Genomic DNA, 17,134 nt, shown 5'->3' on the forward strand with positions numbered 1-17,134 from the left:
TTATTTCTGGGCTCTCTGTTCTGTTCCATTGGTCTATCTGTCTGTTTTTATGCCAGTACCAGGCTGTTTTGATTATAGTGGCCTTGTAATACAGTTTGATATCAGATATTGTGATCCCTCTTACTTTCTTCTTTTTTCTCAAAATTGCTGCAGCTATTCTGGGTTGTTTATGGTTTCATATACATTTTTGAAGTGTTTGTTCTATGTCTGTGAAATATGCCATTAATACTTTAAAAGTATTGTGTTGAATCTATAAATTGCTTTGGGTAGTATGGACATTTTGATGATGTTAATTCTTCTGATCCATGAACACAGAATATGTTTCCATTTGGGGCATCAGCATTTTAAAAAATATAACCTGATAACTCTAGTATTTAGATAACCTTGAGAATTTTTGCAGGGTTTGGTCATGCTTAAGTGACCAGATGGCCAAATTCAGAATGTGATTTTTGATAGCTCTACTTCTTGGTATATAGAAGTTTGTTCAGCCTATGGAAGTTCACTAGATAGCCAGTATGTTTCTCAATTTGTAGTTCTTTGTGAGTGGGAAGATTTTTTTCACAGGGGAACATTTGGTAATGTTTGGAGGCTTTTTTATTATAATGATCAGGGACAAGATATGTGCTATTGGCATCTGCTAAACATCATGCAATACATGGGGCAGCCATGAAAAACAACTATCTGAACCAAAATATCAGTACTGCTACAGTTGAGAAACTTTGCTCTAGATTTGTTCCACAGGAGAATTTGGAGACATTTGGAAAAGGTAAATATTCTTATGGTGACAAAAATGTAACAATCCTTTAAACATAGTTCTCTTCTCTGTGTGAAGGCTGGTTCCTAACTTTGGTGAAGAAGGCATAGAGCTAAGCCTTGCCCATGCCATAGGAAAGGGACAACCTCAGAGCTCACCAAAACAAATCAGCCACCTTTAATATTTCATAGCTATAATTATAGAGACACAAGACCATGAAGCATGTCTTGCCATACTGCTATATCATGAACTCTCTAGGTAATGCAAGACAGGAGTGCAATTTCCATAGGAACCATCTGTATTTTATTTATTTCCCAGGAGGTAGAAACAAAAACTTCAGGAAGAGAAGTAACTTATTGTAATCAGTGGTTTTTCAGTCATCATATGCACCCTTTATCAGTCACATTCTGGTGTCTGACCAGAGTTAAGTGTCCTGAAGAAACTGAAGGCTACTGCAGAACAGCTGTCTCTAAAAACCAAAAATGGGCCTCCTCCCCCTGAGTTCTTCAGAATTCAGATATGCTCATTCAGAAGAAAACATTAGAGAAGAAACATGGGGAAATAAGACTCTAAAGTATCAGTTTTATTTTTTTTAAGCCTGAGGAAAAGTAATGCTCCAGCTGACTCACAGTGACTGGGTAAAACTGAAGTGTTCTCTGCTTTTCCAGTTATTTGAAGGGTGGCACAAAATACTCCATGACACAGCCATCCTTACCAGGGAGGTCTTGAGCCTGGGACAGGAAATTTTGAGGGGGTAGCCTATTCTTTCCTCCCTTGTTTCTGCCCTTCCTTTAAGTTGAATGTAGCCACAGGAAAAACCCAAGTGTGGGGACTGAGGTGCTGGCACAATCTGAGTCATAGTAAAGGACAGAGTGTTTATAACAGACAGCTAATGAAACTAAGGTTAGACAATGGTGATGTAGTGAAGAAGTGGACATTTGTTTTTTGCCTTCCCAGCATTGAATTCTACTGCTTATGTTTGGGGGTTTTCTAACTCATAAGAAGCAGATCTTACTTACCACCATGAAAGTAGAAAATGATAGATATTTGAGTCTCAGCTTCCTCTTTGGAGTAGAACATGGAAGTGTGACCTATGATTGACCACTCAGTCCTACACTCTGAATTAGAAACTAGAGATGGAGAACAAAGAAGGGACCCTGCAGAAGTCACTTTGGTGCAGGCAGTGTCAACAGCAATATGACTTTTCTATTCCAACTGAGGGAGTGGCAGAGTCCAGATCTAGTGCTGGGAGGACAATGGCAGTGCAACTGATGCTCAGCATTGTCATCCCTGGGCTGGTTTTGCTATTTGGGCTGTGGTCCTAGCCACAGCCTATGTCTCCCCACTCCTTTTTTTTTCACTCATTTTCAAAGCATGGCTTTACAGAACCTCCTAACAGTTATTTGACCCAACCAATATCTTTTCAGGAGATTCCTTTTTGACATTAAAAATAAAAAATCCAGACCAATTTTTGTTAATTGCAGCTAAGGACACTATCACCAAAATTGGTACCAGGAAATGTGCTACCCCAAACTACAGAACTAAAATATGAATTGACCAAACAGAGGAAGTACAAAGTAATAAGAACCTTGGAATTTTGAGAGGGGAAGTTAGTGATCCTCATTTTATGGTTGTAAGATAGTTGATAATTTCTTAAAGTGTTCACTAAGGTCATACAAGTACCTATCAGAAAGAAGAAGAGCTTCAGTTGAAGAGGGCCTATCTGAAAACAAGAGAGTAAGAAGATTAGTACTTTATGAAAAAAGGCTCTTTCTGTCTGCAGCCTGAAATTTATTAAGCATTCAATTATTTGAAACTGTTGGGCTAAAATATGTTAATTTTCTACTTCAAGATAGATTTAGTGTAAGGGATTAGGAAGTACCTGTTAGACACCCTGGCAATGTGACTCTACAGATATAAAATGGATTCAGAATCAGGTTGAAGAGTCTTAGCTGAAGCTCCAGGTTTGTTCTTCAATGGAAAAGACAGAGAACTAGAGTTTGAAAAAAATTTTGGGAGGTGAAAAATCACTCTGGAACAAGTTCTGATTATTGCAAGTTCCTTTATAACAACATCACTAAATATTTGCCACTTTTCTTTAAATGTGAACACCATTTGCAAATTCTGAAAACTATAGTTTTAAGAATCTGGCTCTGCATCTGGGGACACTCACAGCTCTCAGCACCCAGCCCTACTTCTCTCAAAATGTCTACTGTTCATGAAATTCTGTGCAAGCTCAGCTTGGAGGGTGATAAATCTATACCACCAAATGTGTACAGGTCAGTCAAAGCCTACACCAACTCTGATGCACACCGGAACACTTTAAACATTGAAATGGCCATCAAGACCAAACGTGTGGATGAGGTCACCATCATCAACATTTTGACCAATCACAGCAATGAACAGAAGCAGGATATTGTGTTAGTTTACCAGAGAAGGACCAAAAAGGAACTTGCATCAGCACTAAAGTCAGCCTTGTCCAGCCACCTGGAGATGGTGATTTTGGGCCTATTGAAAACACTTGCTCACTATAATGCTTCCAAGCTGAAGGACTCCATGAAGGGGCTGGGGACTGATGAGGACTCTGTCATTGAGATCATATACTCAAGGACCAACTGGGAGCTGCAGGAAATTAACAGAGTCTACAAGGAAATGTACCAGACTGACTGGAGGACATTATTTCTGACACATCTGGTGACTTCTGCAACCTGATGGTTGGCCTTGTAAAGGGTAGAAGAGTAGATGATGGGTCTGCCATTGATTATGATCTGATTGACCAAGATGCTTGGGATCTCTATGATGCTGGAGTGAAGAGAAAAGGAACTGATATTCTCAAGTGGATCAGCATCATGGCCAAACAGAGCATGTATCATCTCCAGAAAGTATTTGAAAGGTATATGAGCTACAGCCCTTATGACATAAGCCCTTATGACTTAACTTTATCAGTCATAAAGTTAAGGGATACCTGGAAAATGCTTTCCTGAACCTGGTCCAGTGCATGTAGAACAAGCCCCTGTATTTTGCTGACTGATTGTATGACTCCGTGAAGGGCAAAGGAACATGCACAAGGTCTTGATCAGAATCGTGATCTCCTGAGGTGAAGTGGACATGTTGAAAATCAGGTCTGAATTCAAGAAGTATTATATCCAGCAAGACACCAAGGGTGACTACCAGAAATTGCTGCTATACCTGTGTGGAGGGGATGACTGAGGCCCGAGAAATGGTGTTCAAATATCCAGAAATGGTGTCCCTGTGCTTCCAGCTAATAATTCTAGAAAGTCAGCTTGCGACTAATGGTCTCCTGTGCCCATTACTGTGAGGACGATGTTACCATTGCTCCTGCCCCAACCTATTTCAGTTGCCCAAGCATTATCTGGCTTTCCCATCTAATCACTCCTTTTAGACAAAGAAATGAACATTCCAAGGAGTTGGAAGTGAAATCTATGATGTGAAACACTTTGCCTCTTGTGTACTGTGTCAAACAGATGAATAAACTGATTTTTTACTTTAGAATCAAAAAAGAAAAGAGAATCTTAGTGATTTTCATTCCATTATTTAAAGCCCAAAGACCTCAAAGTCATGTTTTTAGTTTATTGACTCTTCAGCTTCACTTTTATCACAGTGTTTTACATGTAATAAGGAATTCATTCTCCATTGCCTATCCAGAGAGAGAAACTGAAGCACAGAGCCTTAATCAGGTCTGTGTGGTGATTGGGATCAGTTCCCAGAACCATGTCCAGACAGACAGAATGTAAACTGTCCCAGACTGGCTGGTAGTCAGCGGTCTGAGTAGGTGCTGGATGTTCTGGCTTTCTGCCTTTGGCTTTCATTATGCAGTCTCCACAAAGAACAAGATACCTGAAGGTCTGGATTCACTAGATTTGCATTGCCCATTTGTCTGACACACCATAGAGATGGAAAACTCTGTTCTGGGCCTTTGCCCTGCAGTACAGATGACGTCTCCTCATCCATTTCACTGGTGAGTGGTGGAAGCAACATCACCAAGTAGTTAATCTGAGAAGAGTACAGATGTGTAGAGTGTCACAGGAACTTGAGACCTGGGCCAAGTTCAGTGTTTATTTTGGCTCCTCCATGGTCCTTTAGATAGTCCCTTCGTTGGGTCTGTGATGTCAGCTCTCTGGAAGTGTCACACTGGCATAAACTGTGATGGAGCTTGGTTCCTGGGGGCAAAACAAAAGAAGTCTGTGAGTAGAGGGACTGGCACTAGCATCACAGGAACAAATAGAAACAGTGCTGCTTAGGAAAAGGAAAGGGTCTCAGAAATCATGTAGCATAGAGACTTATTCGGTCAAGATGTGTCACAGTCAAGCACTGCTGGAGGCAGTACTCAGGTCCCAAACTATCTGTCCTGTCTGCGAGGTGGGCTACAGCTCCCTTCCAAGGATACCCCTGCCATCAGGGACACTTGGAGACCTGTTCCAGTGATCTGAGGACTGAACTCAGTGCCCCTCAACTTCCTTGCTTTCTTCCCTTCCCTTGACTTAAAAGGAAAACCAATGGTTTTACTCTTAGGCAAGGGACATGGTTTGGAGAAGCTAAGAGAATTCCAAATCACTGAGCTTTAAAAAGAATTAGTGAGACCCAAAGTGAGAAGGAAGAAGTGGTTCAGGCAGGAGAGAGAGGGAGAGGAGATGGAGATTTTGGGCAAAGACTTCTTACAGGGAGAGGATTCAAGAGTCTGAGAAAGAAAGAGACAGAAATGGGAAAATTTAGAAGGTTTTCCCATAAAATATGAAATGTACTATTTTTCTTTCCCAAGAAAACTTTATTAAAAATCTGTATCATTTTTAAAAGATTTTGAAGTCAGAGCTTTGAAAAAGAGGGGTAAATGTTGGCATTTCTGTGGTGTTTCAACCCTCAATCTTCTCCTAAAATGCTTTATTTAATAAAGCAAAACTGGAGCCAAGATTTCAGCTCAGAATTTATCTATGTTCATTTGGTAAAGGGAAAGATTTCTGTCAAGTGAAATCAATACAATGCTGATTTAGCAATGAGGTAGAATAGGTGAGACTCATTCTGGGCTGCCCATCACATTCTCTTCTAGGCTTCATACCTATGCAGAGCTCAACTCCTAAATATTTTGATTAAATAGGTCTGGGTGTAACCTAGACACAAGCATTTTTACAAAGCTCCTGGTGATTCTGTTATGCAGCTGGACTTGAAAATTCTTGCACTCAAAATGTGATCCCCAAACTTAAACATGCATCAGGATCACCCGGAGGATAGCATTATTTAATGTGTAGGTGCCTAGGTACTTGCCATAGACACTCTGATTGAACAGAATCCTAGGTAGAAGGCCCCAAGAATCTTTATTTTTAACAAATATGCCAGCTGATTGTGATGTGGCCCTTGGATGACTCTCAGAGAAACACTGGTGAGCAGAGCACACTGTGACCCCGTGAGCAGCCATGAAGGCTTTTCCAGAAGCCCTACAACAAAGGCCACAGAAGCTCTATGTTACTTTCTTGCAATGGCCTGCCATTTCCATTTCAGGACTCTTGTTTTATTTCAGCTCTGCAAAGGTCCCACCTTTGCCTCTCCTCTCTACAGAGAGATGCCTCACCTGAACAGGCTGTAGGACAGGCTCTGTGGCAGCAACGTAAATGGTGGTGCAGGGGTCCTGAGCTGGCAGGGGATCAGGTTCCTTCTGAACAGGCTACAAGAGAAACAAATAAAGAAGGAAATTAGCTGAGCAGAGAATTATTTCCCATCCAACTCTTCCTGTGGGGAAGCACAGAATCAAAAAACTTTCAGCTAGAAAACTCTTAGAATAATTTGGTCCAGGTTCCTTCCCAGGAATTCTCCCCCAAATTCCCTGGAACTCAATGCTCTGGACTTTGCTTGGACTCCTCAAGGGACATCTTAGAGCTCACAACCTCATGTGTTAGCCTAATTCATCATTTGTGTTTCCCAGATGTTTGAAAGGTCTTCCTCACGATGAAAAGAAATTGATGTGGCTCTTACTAGGACACCTAAAGAGAAGTCCATCTTCACAGTATTTGGATCTGGCTCATATCACCTGCTAGATGCAGAGATCATTCCATCCCCACACTCTAACATGGATTTTTGTTACTTCTCTTTCCTGTCCAAATATTGAACTTAATAATAATAATATGTGTATTAAAGTTTACAAAGTCCTTCAAATATCTTTTCATTTGTATCACAAACACTCTCTATGTTAAATGCTGTTGTCACTCACATTTTACAAATGAACAATGAAAGCCCAGAAAAATTTAGTACTTTCCAATGAAAGAAGTATTAAAGCCAGGAGTCCCACTGAGGTCTTTTAAAGTGTATGCTCTTTCCATCATACCATTCTTCTTTGGGTGTGTCAACTTATAATGACCTCTCTTTTACCTAAATTCCTTGATATTTAAAGTCTAACTCTAACACTGTAACACCTAACCGTATGCCAAATTTAACACACTCATATTTAAATTGTTTCCCCAGACTATCAGTTTCTTGGGAAATAGCTGTATTTCTTTGCATTCCCCACAGAAAAAGGGCGCATAAAAAAAAAGAACCCTTCAATGTTAGTTGATGTTACTGTAAATGAATTAAAATCCACAATAACAGGATGAATCAGTGCAGGAGTAAATTGAGACCACATCCCTGTAAGATGGAGATGACATGATTTATGCCAGGGAAATTATCCTTGCAACACACTTTGGGTACACTGGTGCAGGGTGATGCTACTCTTTGCTTTCCTGGTATAGAGCAAGACTTGAAACTGAAGCACATGGTTTTTAATGGGAGAGAACTTAGAATCTTGTCACTTGATGAAAGAGGTAAGGAACTAGAAAAGTTTACTGAAGAAAAAAAATTCCAGGTGGAATGTGATCTTTCTCTTCATGTATTTTGATGAATTGCTATGAAGAAGAGAAATTAGATTTGTTCTGTAGAGTCCTTCAAGTTTAAATCAAGGTTAGAGTTTTAGGGACATCTTTTGCTCAATATATTAAAGGTTTTTTTTAGATATAAAAGGTGTTCAAATGGAATGGATTGCCTCAGGAGGCAGTGGATCTTTCATTACTGGAAGTGCTTGGGGTAGATTAGGGCTTTTCATACTTTAATGTGCCTATGAATTACCTGGGGATTTTGTTAGGAGGCTGTTTCTATTTTAGAAGATCTGGGTAGGGCCTGGTATTCTGAATTTCTAATAAGGTCCTAGGTGATGCTGCTATTCTTGGTCAGAGACTACATTTCAGTAAACAAGAGCTAGCCAACACTTGGAAAATGATGTTGTAGAAGGTAATTCAAGCATAATTGCCAGATTTAAATAAATGACTTTCAATATCCCATACAACTCATAGATACTATGTTTGAAGAAATTTTGAATTTAAGGGAGAATTATTTTCAATAATGAGATGAATGAGAAGAATGTGAAACTATTTGAGACCTTTATCAACAGAAGCAGCCCCCACCTGTCTTCTTGTCTGGAGGGTATTTACTATGGGGGAGAAGGCAAATAACTTATGCTTTCCACATTTTACTAAAAAGTTTAGAAAGGAGAAAAAAGTATAGAGGAAATCACTCATAGTTTTATTACTTCAACACAATATGGTTAGTATGTTGTTATATTTCTCTTTAGTATTCTTATTTATGCATAGGAAATTATTTTAAACATAGTTGTAATAACTTAGTAACTTTTTGTATTTTGGTGTCTTCAGTTAGGACACAATGCCAGGAACATTACATTCTCATATTCTTTATGAATGCTATCCTCTAGAATTGGGCAAGGTGCTACCCCTGATAAAACCTATAAGAGTCTCTAGCAGACAGCAAATATTTGGTAAATAATTTTTGGTGTTATTATAGTATTTATGAGGGTATTAAATAGCCATTAAAATGAATGAAATATTAATAAATGTGAATAACTGTTCATTTATCATAGTCTATGTAGAAAATCATATAGGCATTGTAAATATAACCAAAAATATTGTAAGGATGTGGGAAAGTCTAAATGCATATTGAAAACAGTAATAATTATGTCTTGTATATTTAAAATATATATGAAATTAAAATAATGACCAAAAAGGCACATAAGTCAAGAGATGAAATTAAAGGTACAGTTTAAAAAATTTAAAAACTAAAAATTAAAAAAAGATGGAGTTAAAGTATTGTCCAGTAAGAAAGTAAATATTAGAGTTCGATAAGTCAATGATGCATTTCTTTATTTCTAGGGTAGCCAATAAAAGAATAGAAAAAATAATTACTAATCTAATAGGCAAATGAAATAATAAAAATATAATTTAAATCTTCCCTTAAAGAAACCCCTGTCTCAGAGAACTTTACCCATGAATTCTGACAAATATTAAGGGGAAAAAATAACATAAATTCCACCCAAATATTTCCAGAGAATAACAAAAAGGAAGTATATCCTGTAGTGAGTTGAATTGTGGCCCCCTAAAATAAATTCACCTAGAATCTCAAAATGTGACCTTATTGGGAATAGAGTCTTTGTAGATACAATTGTGGTAATAATTTCAAAATGAGGTCATGCTGAATAAGGATGGGTCTTATATCCAGAGACGAGTATCTTTATAAGACACAGAAAAGGAGAAGACACCAAGTCACAGAGAGAGGAAAGTTGTGTGAAGATGGAAGCAGAAATTAGGAGTATGGAGCTACAAGCCAGTAAGTGCTGAGAGTGCCCGCAGCCACCAAAAGCTGGAGGTGCAAAGGTTGATTCTTCCCTATGGTCTCAGCAGGAACATGGCTCTAATGACACCTTCATTTTGGACTTTGGGACTTCAAAACTGTTAGAGAATGCATTTTTGTTGTTTTAAGTCACCAAGTTTGTAATAATTTGTTACAGTAGCACTAGGAAACTAACATATCCCAATTTGTTTTGTGAAGTTAGCATGTTCTTGATATAAAACCTAGCAAGGGCATTACAAGAAAGAAACATTACAGGCCAGTTTCATTGAGAAACATAAACAGAAAAGATTCTTAAAATATTTGCAAATAAAATCTGGCAAAAAGGATTAGACAAAATTGCTTCTGTCCCAGAAATACAAAGTTGTTTTAATCTTTGCATATCAGTGTAGTTCAGTAGATAAGTAAAAAAGATAAATGTTTAAAAATCATAAGATTATATCAATAGATGCAGTGTTGATAAAATTCAACACCAATTTATTCTTGATAAAATTTTTTGACATACCAGAATTGGCAGAGGACATTCTTTTTTTCTTTTGAATTTTAATAATTCAAACTTAATAATGATTAATAATTATAAACTATTAATAAAATAAATAATTATTAATTTTTAAATGTAGTTAAATTAAATCCAAATCTGTCATTAAGAAATAAAGTTCAGGCTTATAAATTTTATTTTATCCAAGCATATGCTAACAATTATTTTAGGGGAAATGATACTCTTCAAAGGTTTTAAACTGCATTCAGAAATTTTCACTGCTCCATTCTCTTTAGAGTACTCTATTGTCTACAAATTAACTCTTAGAATTGTATATTTTTATTTTAAAAAATACTTTATTTATTCATTTTTAGAGAGAGAGGAAGGGAAGGAGAAAGAGGGGGGGAAAACTGATGGGTTGCCTCTTACATGCCCCAGGCAGGGACCTGTCCCGCAACTCAAGGAGGCACGTGCCCTGACTTGGGAATCAAACTGGCAACGCTTCAGTTTGTTGGATGATGCCCAACCCACTGAGCCACACCAGTCAGGGCTTACCTCTTAGAATTTTAATCTGAAATGTCAATGTGATTAGTTCTTCATGTCTCTCATGTTCCTATACTTGTAGACATAAGCCTAAACTTATTCAAATACCCATTTTAAGTTTAAACACAAGAATAATAGTTTCCTCATGGGCAACATTTTTATAAATTTTAATTATCACTAATATTTAAAAATGCAAATGTACACAAATTGGTCTTAAAAATAAGTAATTGATTTACTTCACCATTTTTACATAGTTTGGAGAGAATATTCTTAATCAGATAAAAAGGCAGCTACAAAAAACCTTCAGCAAAAATCATACTTAATGGTAAGATATTGAAAGGTTTTTTTTGAGTTTGGAATTCTACAAGAATACCAGAAGTACCACTTCTATTGATCATTGTGTGAAACATCTCAGCCAATAAAAGAGCCAAAAAAAAAAGAAAAAGAAAAAGGAAAGAGAAGTTATATTAATTAAAAATGAAAAAATAAAAGTGTAATTTTTTTAGAGATGATCATGATTGTGTACAGATAGAATTGAAAATCATCTATAGATAAATGCCTGTAGTTTACAAATGAGTTTAGCAATGTTGCAAATTTAATGTTAATATATAAAAATTTATTATATTTCTATATATCAATAATAAACACACTAAAGAAAAATTTAAAGGTAACCTTACTGATAGTATCCCCAAATGTCAAATGCTCAAGTGCCAAGTAATAAATTATGAAGGATGTACATCTTCTTATGAAAAAAAGTATAAAATATCACTTAGAAGAATTAAAGATCTAAATTAAGAAAATCTATATCATTTTTTGAATTAAAAGACTTAGCACTATAACTATCAATACAATTCTAATTAAAATTCCAGCAGGATTCTTAGGTGAAATTTGACAAACTGAATTGAAAATATATATGAAAATACAAAGACCAAAAATGGTCAAGAATTATTGAAGAAAAACAATAACAAGTGAGAAAACTCATTTTACCAGATATCAAACTTATAATAAATCTGTAATCACAGATTTCTAAAGACACTATACTACTTGTGCAAATATAAACAAACAGACCAGTGAAGCAGAATAAAGAACCTCAAAATAGATCCATACATATATGGACCTTGATTTATGATGAAGGTGGCACTGCAGCGGGCAAGGACAATCTTTTTGACAAATGGTAAAAAAGCTATCCATATAAAAAATTAAATCTGACCCATTTCACACCATACTTCAAAAATTATTTTCAGTTACAGAACAAATATAAATGAGAAAGATAAACCATATGCTTTTATGAAGATGACAGAATATAATAACTTCATCACCTGAAAGTGGAGAAAGAGTTCTCAAAAAGCACATAAAAAGTGCTGTCTATAAAGGAAAAGACTAGTCAATTCTTCTACAATAGAAAAAAAGAAATTTTCCTTATCAAAAAGTATCTCTGAGAAACTACAAAGGCAAGCCAAAGAATGGGTGAAGGTATTTGCTAACATATAACTGCCAAAAAGGTAAAAATACTTAAGAGCTTATACTAATCCATAAAAAAGCCTGAAACTTAAAGGAAAATGGGCCAGAGATTTAATAAGTACTTTCAGAAAGAGGATATTATTAATATGGACAATAAACATGTGGAAACTAGTTCAACTCTCTTAATAATTAGGGAAATGCAAAATAAAACCATAAAAAGCCAGATCCAACAGAATGACTGAAATTTAAAAGAAATAATATAAAAAACTTAATACTATTAAGTTTTGATCAGAATGTGTAGCAACTGAATCCCTGATATGTAGCTGGTAGAAAAGTACATTGCTACACCCACTTTTAAAAAGTTTGGTCTTATCTAGGCAATTTGAGGATATGCATACCTTATGATCCAGAAATTCTACTTCTAGGTATATGTCCAACAAAAATATGTGCATGTGTCTACCAAGGGAAAGACATATGTATGAATGTTCATAGTGCAAATTTATAATAACCTCAAATTCAAAATAATCCAAATGTCCATTAAGTCAACTGGATAAATAAATTCTACTATAGTCACATATTGACATGTATAAAACAAAGAAAATGAATGTATATCTAAGCTCAAAGACATGAATGGATATCATAAAGATAATATTGAGCAAAAAAATCAGACACAAGAGAAAACATACTGTAGGATCTCATTTTTATAAAATCAGGGAAAAAAGAGAGAAAACTAGACTATATTTTTAGAAGTCAAGATAGTGATATCTTAGGGGAGGAGTGAGAGGATAGTGATTGGAAGGGGCACAAAAAGGTCTGGGGCTGCTGGAAACATTCTGTTCCTTTATCTGATAATAGTTTTGTGGTATTAGGAGACTCAATACTGCAAGATGTAGTTTCTCCTCAAATAGATCCAGAGATATAATGTGATCCTAACAGGAATTTTTTCCTTTTTGTGATAACTGAGGAACTGATTCTAAAGTAGATATGAAAGTACAAAGGGTCAATAAACATCAAAAATCTTAAAGAAATACAAGGTAGGAGGGTTTGCTTTACTAGATATCAATGTGGGTAAGTCATTGAACTGACATATATTGTGAACTTTTGGCATATATGTCATACTTTACAGTAAAAAGAGGGATGCTTAGTGCATGGAATAGGTTAGATAGTGATGGCACCATGATAAAGTTCAACCTGGTTACTGAAATGTGTAAATGCAAGGGTGGAGGTTACTTTTGGGACTCTATATATTTAAATGGAGTTTTGTTCTCAGTTGTAATCATGGGCCTGTATAATAAGCCCTCCAGGCCACTAGAGGTCAGCAGAAATAAGAGCTTTGTCCAAAAGTTCATCTCTGGTTATCAGAAATCCATTTATTGTCATCTGATGCAATTTCCCAAGGAGCTAATCAAAGCTGTCTTTACCTTTACATTTTTTACTCCAGAATTTGCTTCCCCATGCACCCTGAATGGCCAAATTTTGGCCTATGACCTACAATTGTCTTCATGTCTAAAAACTATATCATCATAGCTAATCATAATTTCTTTAGCCTCCCTCTTGTAACATCTGCTCAACTTCATCATGATTCTAGATTTCTTTATCCCTCTCTCATGTTTCAGTCCAACCATTACAGTTTTGCTTTCTTTCATTTCCAGCCTATGTATCATCTTCCATCTCTTCAACTACTCTCTGGCCAGAATCCTCAAGTCCTCTTCCTTGTCTCTTTGGCACTTTACAAACTTCTAAACTTGGATCAAACCAACATGTCACACAATAGCATTTCTAAATCTTTCCCTTTTTCCTCAAGCCTATATACCCTTTTTCCCTAGAGAAAGGGGAAAGTTTCATAACATGGAAGTGCAGATTCCTCAAATGCCAAAGCTGGAAGGAGTCATAGGTCACATTTTTCTAATGTCCTCATTTTTTTCCTATGTAGAAGCAAACAACCAGAAGATTACCCATCTGTTATTTCATTAACAAATAGTCCTATCTGACACTGAAGCTTAATATCCTTTTCGAGAATTCTTGTTCTTGATTTCTGTGCCCCTAATTTCCCCTGCTTCAGCATCTATGTAGAACTGTGAATGTCAGAAATGCATGGTGAATTGTCAGGAATCTATGGGGAACACCCTCCAAAAAGAAAGTATAGAACTTACACCAGATTTCTGGACTTCAGCATAGATAGTAAGGGTTTTTGCTTCCACTGTTGGCTGGTGATAGTCTGCTTTACCTGGGGAAAAGAAACCATAGTAGTTATCTCCCTGTTTCCCGTCATGAACTCTGCTCAGACCTGTCTGGTTTGCCCCCACTGCTACCCCTTTGCATACAGACCTTCCCAAAGAGTACCACAGGAACAAAGCACTGAGTGCCAACCTCCCTGCACATCTGTCATATGACACTAAGTTAGTTACTTGAACTCCCTGGGTCTATTTTCCTATCTGTGAAATGGGTTGAAATAACATGCCTCACAAGGCTTTTGTGATGATTAAATGAGACATTAATTGTAAAGTGTTTAGAATAGTGCCTGAGACATAGTAAATTGGCAATACATGTTAGGTGTAATCAATTACTTTAATCTTAATTTTTTGTTGTGTGTATCTGGTCTTTTAATAGGATTCTAAGTTCTTTAGGAGCAGGGCAAGTTATTTATACCTCTTTTGCATTTTTCAGCTCATAATCTGTTGCCTCACTCACATGTCTCACCTCCCTGTTTTGGTGGACTTGGTGTGTGTGCAGCTGGGAGGAGTGTAGAAGGATGATCTAGCTCTGGCCAGGTAGCTCATTTGGTTAAAGTGTTGTCCTGATTTGCCAGGTTGAGAGTTCAATCTCTGGTCAGGGTATGCACAAGAAGCAACCAACAAATTCATAAATAAGTGGAACAACAAATTGATGTTTTCTCTTTCTCTCTCCCTTCCTTTCTGTCTCTAAAATCAACAAATAAAAAAGAAATTTACAAGAAGGATAATCCACCTGAAACTACTTGGAAAACAAAGTTGTGATGTGATTCTATTACTTATCAACTGGAAAATTTTCTCAGAGCTCAGGGTTTCTGGAAAGTAAAAATTAAAATATTTTAATTTTTAACCTATTAAAAATATTTTGAATTATACAAACAATTTATTCTTGTTACAAAATTAAAATTGTATAGAGAAAAAGTATGTCTGTCTATCCCATTACTGTATGCAATTTCATTCTCAGAAGTAATAGCTTTTAACAGTTAAATGTATATCCTTCCAGACCACTCATTTTTCACAGAACTTTCTGCAATGATAGAAATGTTCCATCTGCAGTCAAATATGGTAGCCACAGGTGGCTATTGAGCACTTGAACTATGGATAATACAACTGAGGGACTGAATTTTAAATTTGATTAGATTCTAATTAAATTAAATTTAAAAAGTCACATGTGGCTAGTGACTACCATATGAGCCAATGCAGTCCTGTACACTTGTTGTATTGATACAGAAACTTTTTATACAAATAGGTCATTCTATACACATCTCTGTGACTTGACCTTTTCACTTACAATGCATTAAGGACATTTTTTACATATCTCATTCCTTCAAATGTTTCATATTATTGATTGCATGCATCATGTAATGATGAGAAGGATGGAGGGGAAAGTAACACACTAAAACATGGGGGCCTATTTGGGGACTGTTACAAAGTCCAAGTAGAGGCAATGGAGACCTGACACAGAGGAAATTACAAAAAATCTTTAGGGTGCATTTATTTATTTATTTATTTATTTATTTATTTATTTATTTATTTAAAATATTTTGTATTTTAATTGTTGTTGCAGTTATTTTAATACCAATGAATTTATCCTCTTAAAAAAGTAGGAGCATGCTTCTGAGGGAACAGCATTTAGGAGAGGTATATTTTTCTTTTGAAAGGAAAGAGTGTGTGATCCTTGGGGAGAAGATGATGGGCAGCTATTGGGGAAATTCAAAGAATTCAAAGAATGTCAATGTGTGATTTTTTTGTGTGAGTGTGGGCATGGAGTACCTGATGGTTCCAGTTTTACTTTTTTGTTCAGAGCTGATACTGGCTGAGGGGTGTGTGTGTGTGTATGCATGAGCATCTATATAGAATGGGTGATGGGGTGAGGTGATCAGAGGAGGTAATAGAAAAGGTTCAAGCTGGTTCTCTGAAACACATTTTTTCAGTTCAAATTCACAAGTGTTTGCAAAGTTAGAAGTGTACACTCAACACTGTCCCAGGTTCTATAGGAGAACAAATAGAAGACAGATCCTAGTTTTTAAGGACTTTGAGTCTTACATGATAGCTCAGGCTGAAATTTAGAATTGTGGGGCCCGTCCTAAATGATCAGATGGAGAAAGTAAGGTTGAATATTGCTTCTCAAAAATACTACTGGATCAAGATAATTTAGTTTCATATTTGGTTACCAGTGAAAGAACAAGCTTTTAGGAGCAAGTCCAACTCAGCTCAAAGTCAGTAAGGCTTTCAAGTTTAATGAAAAAGGCCTTAGAATTAGGGTATCTACATTCTAGCCCTTATTAGCTGTGTAGAATTGGACAAAACATGTCATCTGAATGGGTGTCTTCTGTTACTATAACTGTAAAATGAAGATATAGACTGTCTAATGTCTTTTTTAGCTCTCACCTGAAGCATAAAACTACTATGACTTCAAATACTTTAAATCTTTAAAACTAGGCACTGTTTCCAGATGCTCCCTGTGCTGACCTCTGTTTGCCATAAAGTTTAAACATTGATGTTTTAACTCACCAACATTAAGAAGTTTGTCTATGTATGTATGTATGCATGTATGCATGTATGCATCTACCTATTTACCATCTATCCATGGAAGGCATTGTATCCTATGACTTCTATGTTTAAACTCATGGATCCCCACAACAATACCATGAAATACATAACATTATTCTTATTTTGCAGACAAGAGGTTAAGTCATTTGTTTGGTCTCACAGCTTGTCAGTGGCAAAGTCTGCATTGAGTGTACATTTGTCTAATGTCAAAGTCTATGTTCTTAATCAGTGTATTCTGGATATGAAATTGCCAGAATCCATTTGAAAACCTTCAGAGTCTGACTGCATTCTGGAGGTGGCACATTAGAAACTGCCAACAGAATCTCTTGAGCAGAGTCTTTTGGAGGGTACAGCATTTAAGAATAGGTTTTTCAGAGACAGACTAATGAATGGAGAACAGGTGAAAACTAGTAAGGGAGGGGTGGTGAGGGGTAG

The 17,134-nt window shown here is 36.4% G+C and overlaps 1 protein-coding gene and 1 pseudogene across 2 annotated transcripts in view; one reads left to right on the plus strand and one right to left on the minus strand.

Annotated features, from left to right (window-relative positions):
- The first annotated feature begins 2,911 nt into the window (after window positions 1-2,911).
- On the plus strand, window positions 2,912-3,964 carry LOC123820668 (annotated as a pseudogene).
- Window positions 3,965-4,337: 373 nt separating this feature from the next.
- SLAMF1 (signaling lymphocytic activation molecule family member 1) overlaps window positions 4,338-17,134 on the minus strand; it is a 32,897-nt gene continuing 20,100 nt past the window's right edge. For both annotated transcript variants that reach the window (XM_045841470.1, XM_045841471.1), the window contains exons 5-7: window positions 14,069-14,142; window positions 6,339-6,431; window positions 4,338-4,935 (exon numbers count right to left, since the gene is read on the minus strand). In XM_045841470.1, the coding sequence (XP_045697426.1) occupies window positions 4,885-4,935; window positions 6,339-6,431; window positions 14,069-14,142 (218 nt within the window). In that variant the 3' untranslated portion in view covers window positions 4,338-4,884. The remainder of the gene's footprint in view (window positions 4,936-6,338; window positions 6,432-14,068; window positions 14,143-17,134) is intronic.

The sequence above is a fragment of the Phyllostomus hastatus genome, unplaced genomic scaffold (assembly GCF_019186645.2).
Source record: "Phyllostomus hastatus isolate PE091 unplaced genomic scaffold, TTU_PhHast_1.1 phas_contig_36, whole genome shotgun sequence".
NCBI classification, from domain to species: domain Eukaryota; kingdom Metazoa; phylum Chordata; class Mammalia; order Chiroptera; family Phyllostomidae; genus Phyllostomus; species Phyllostomus hastatus.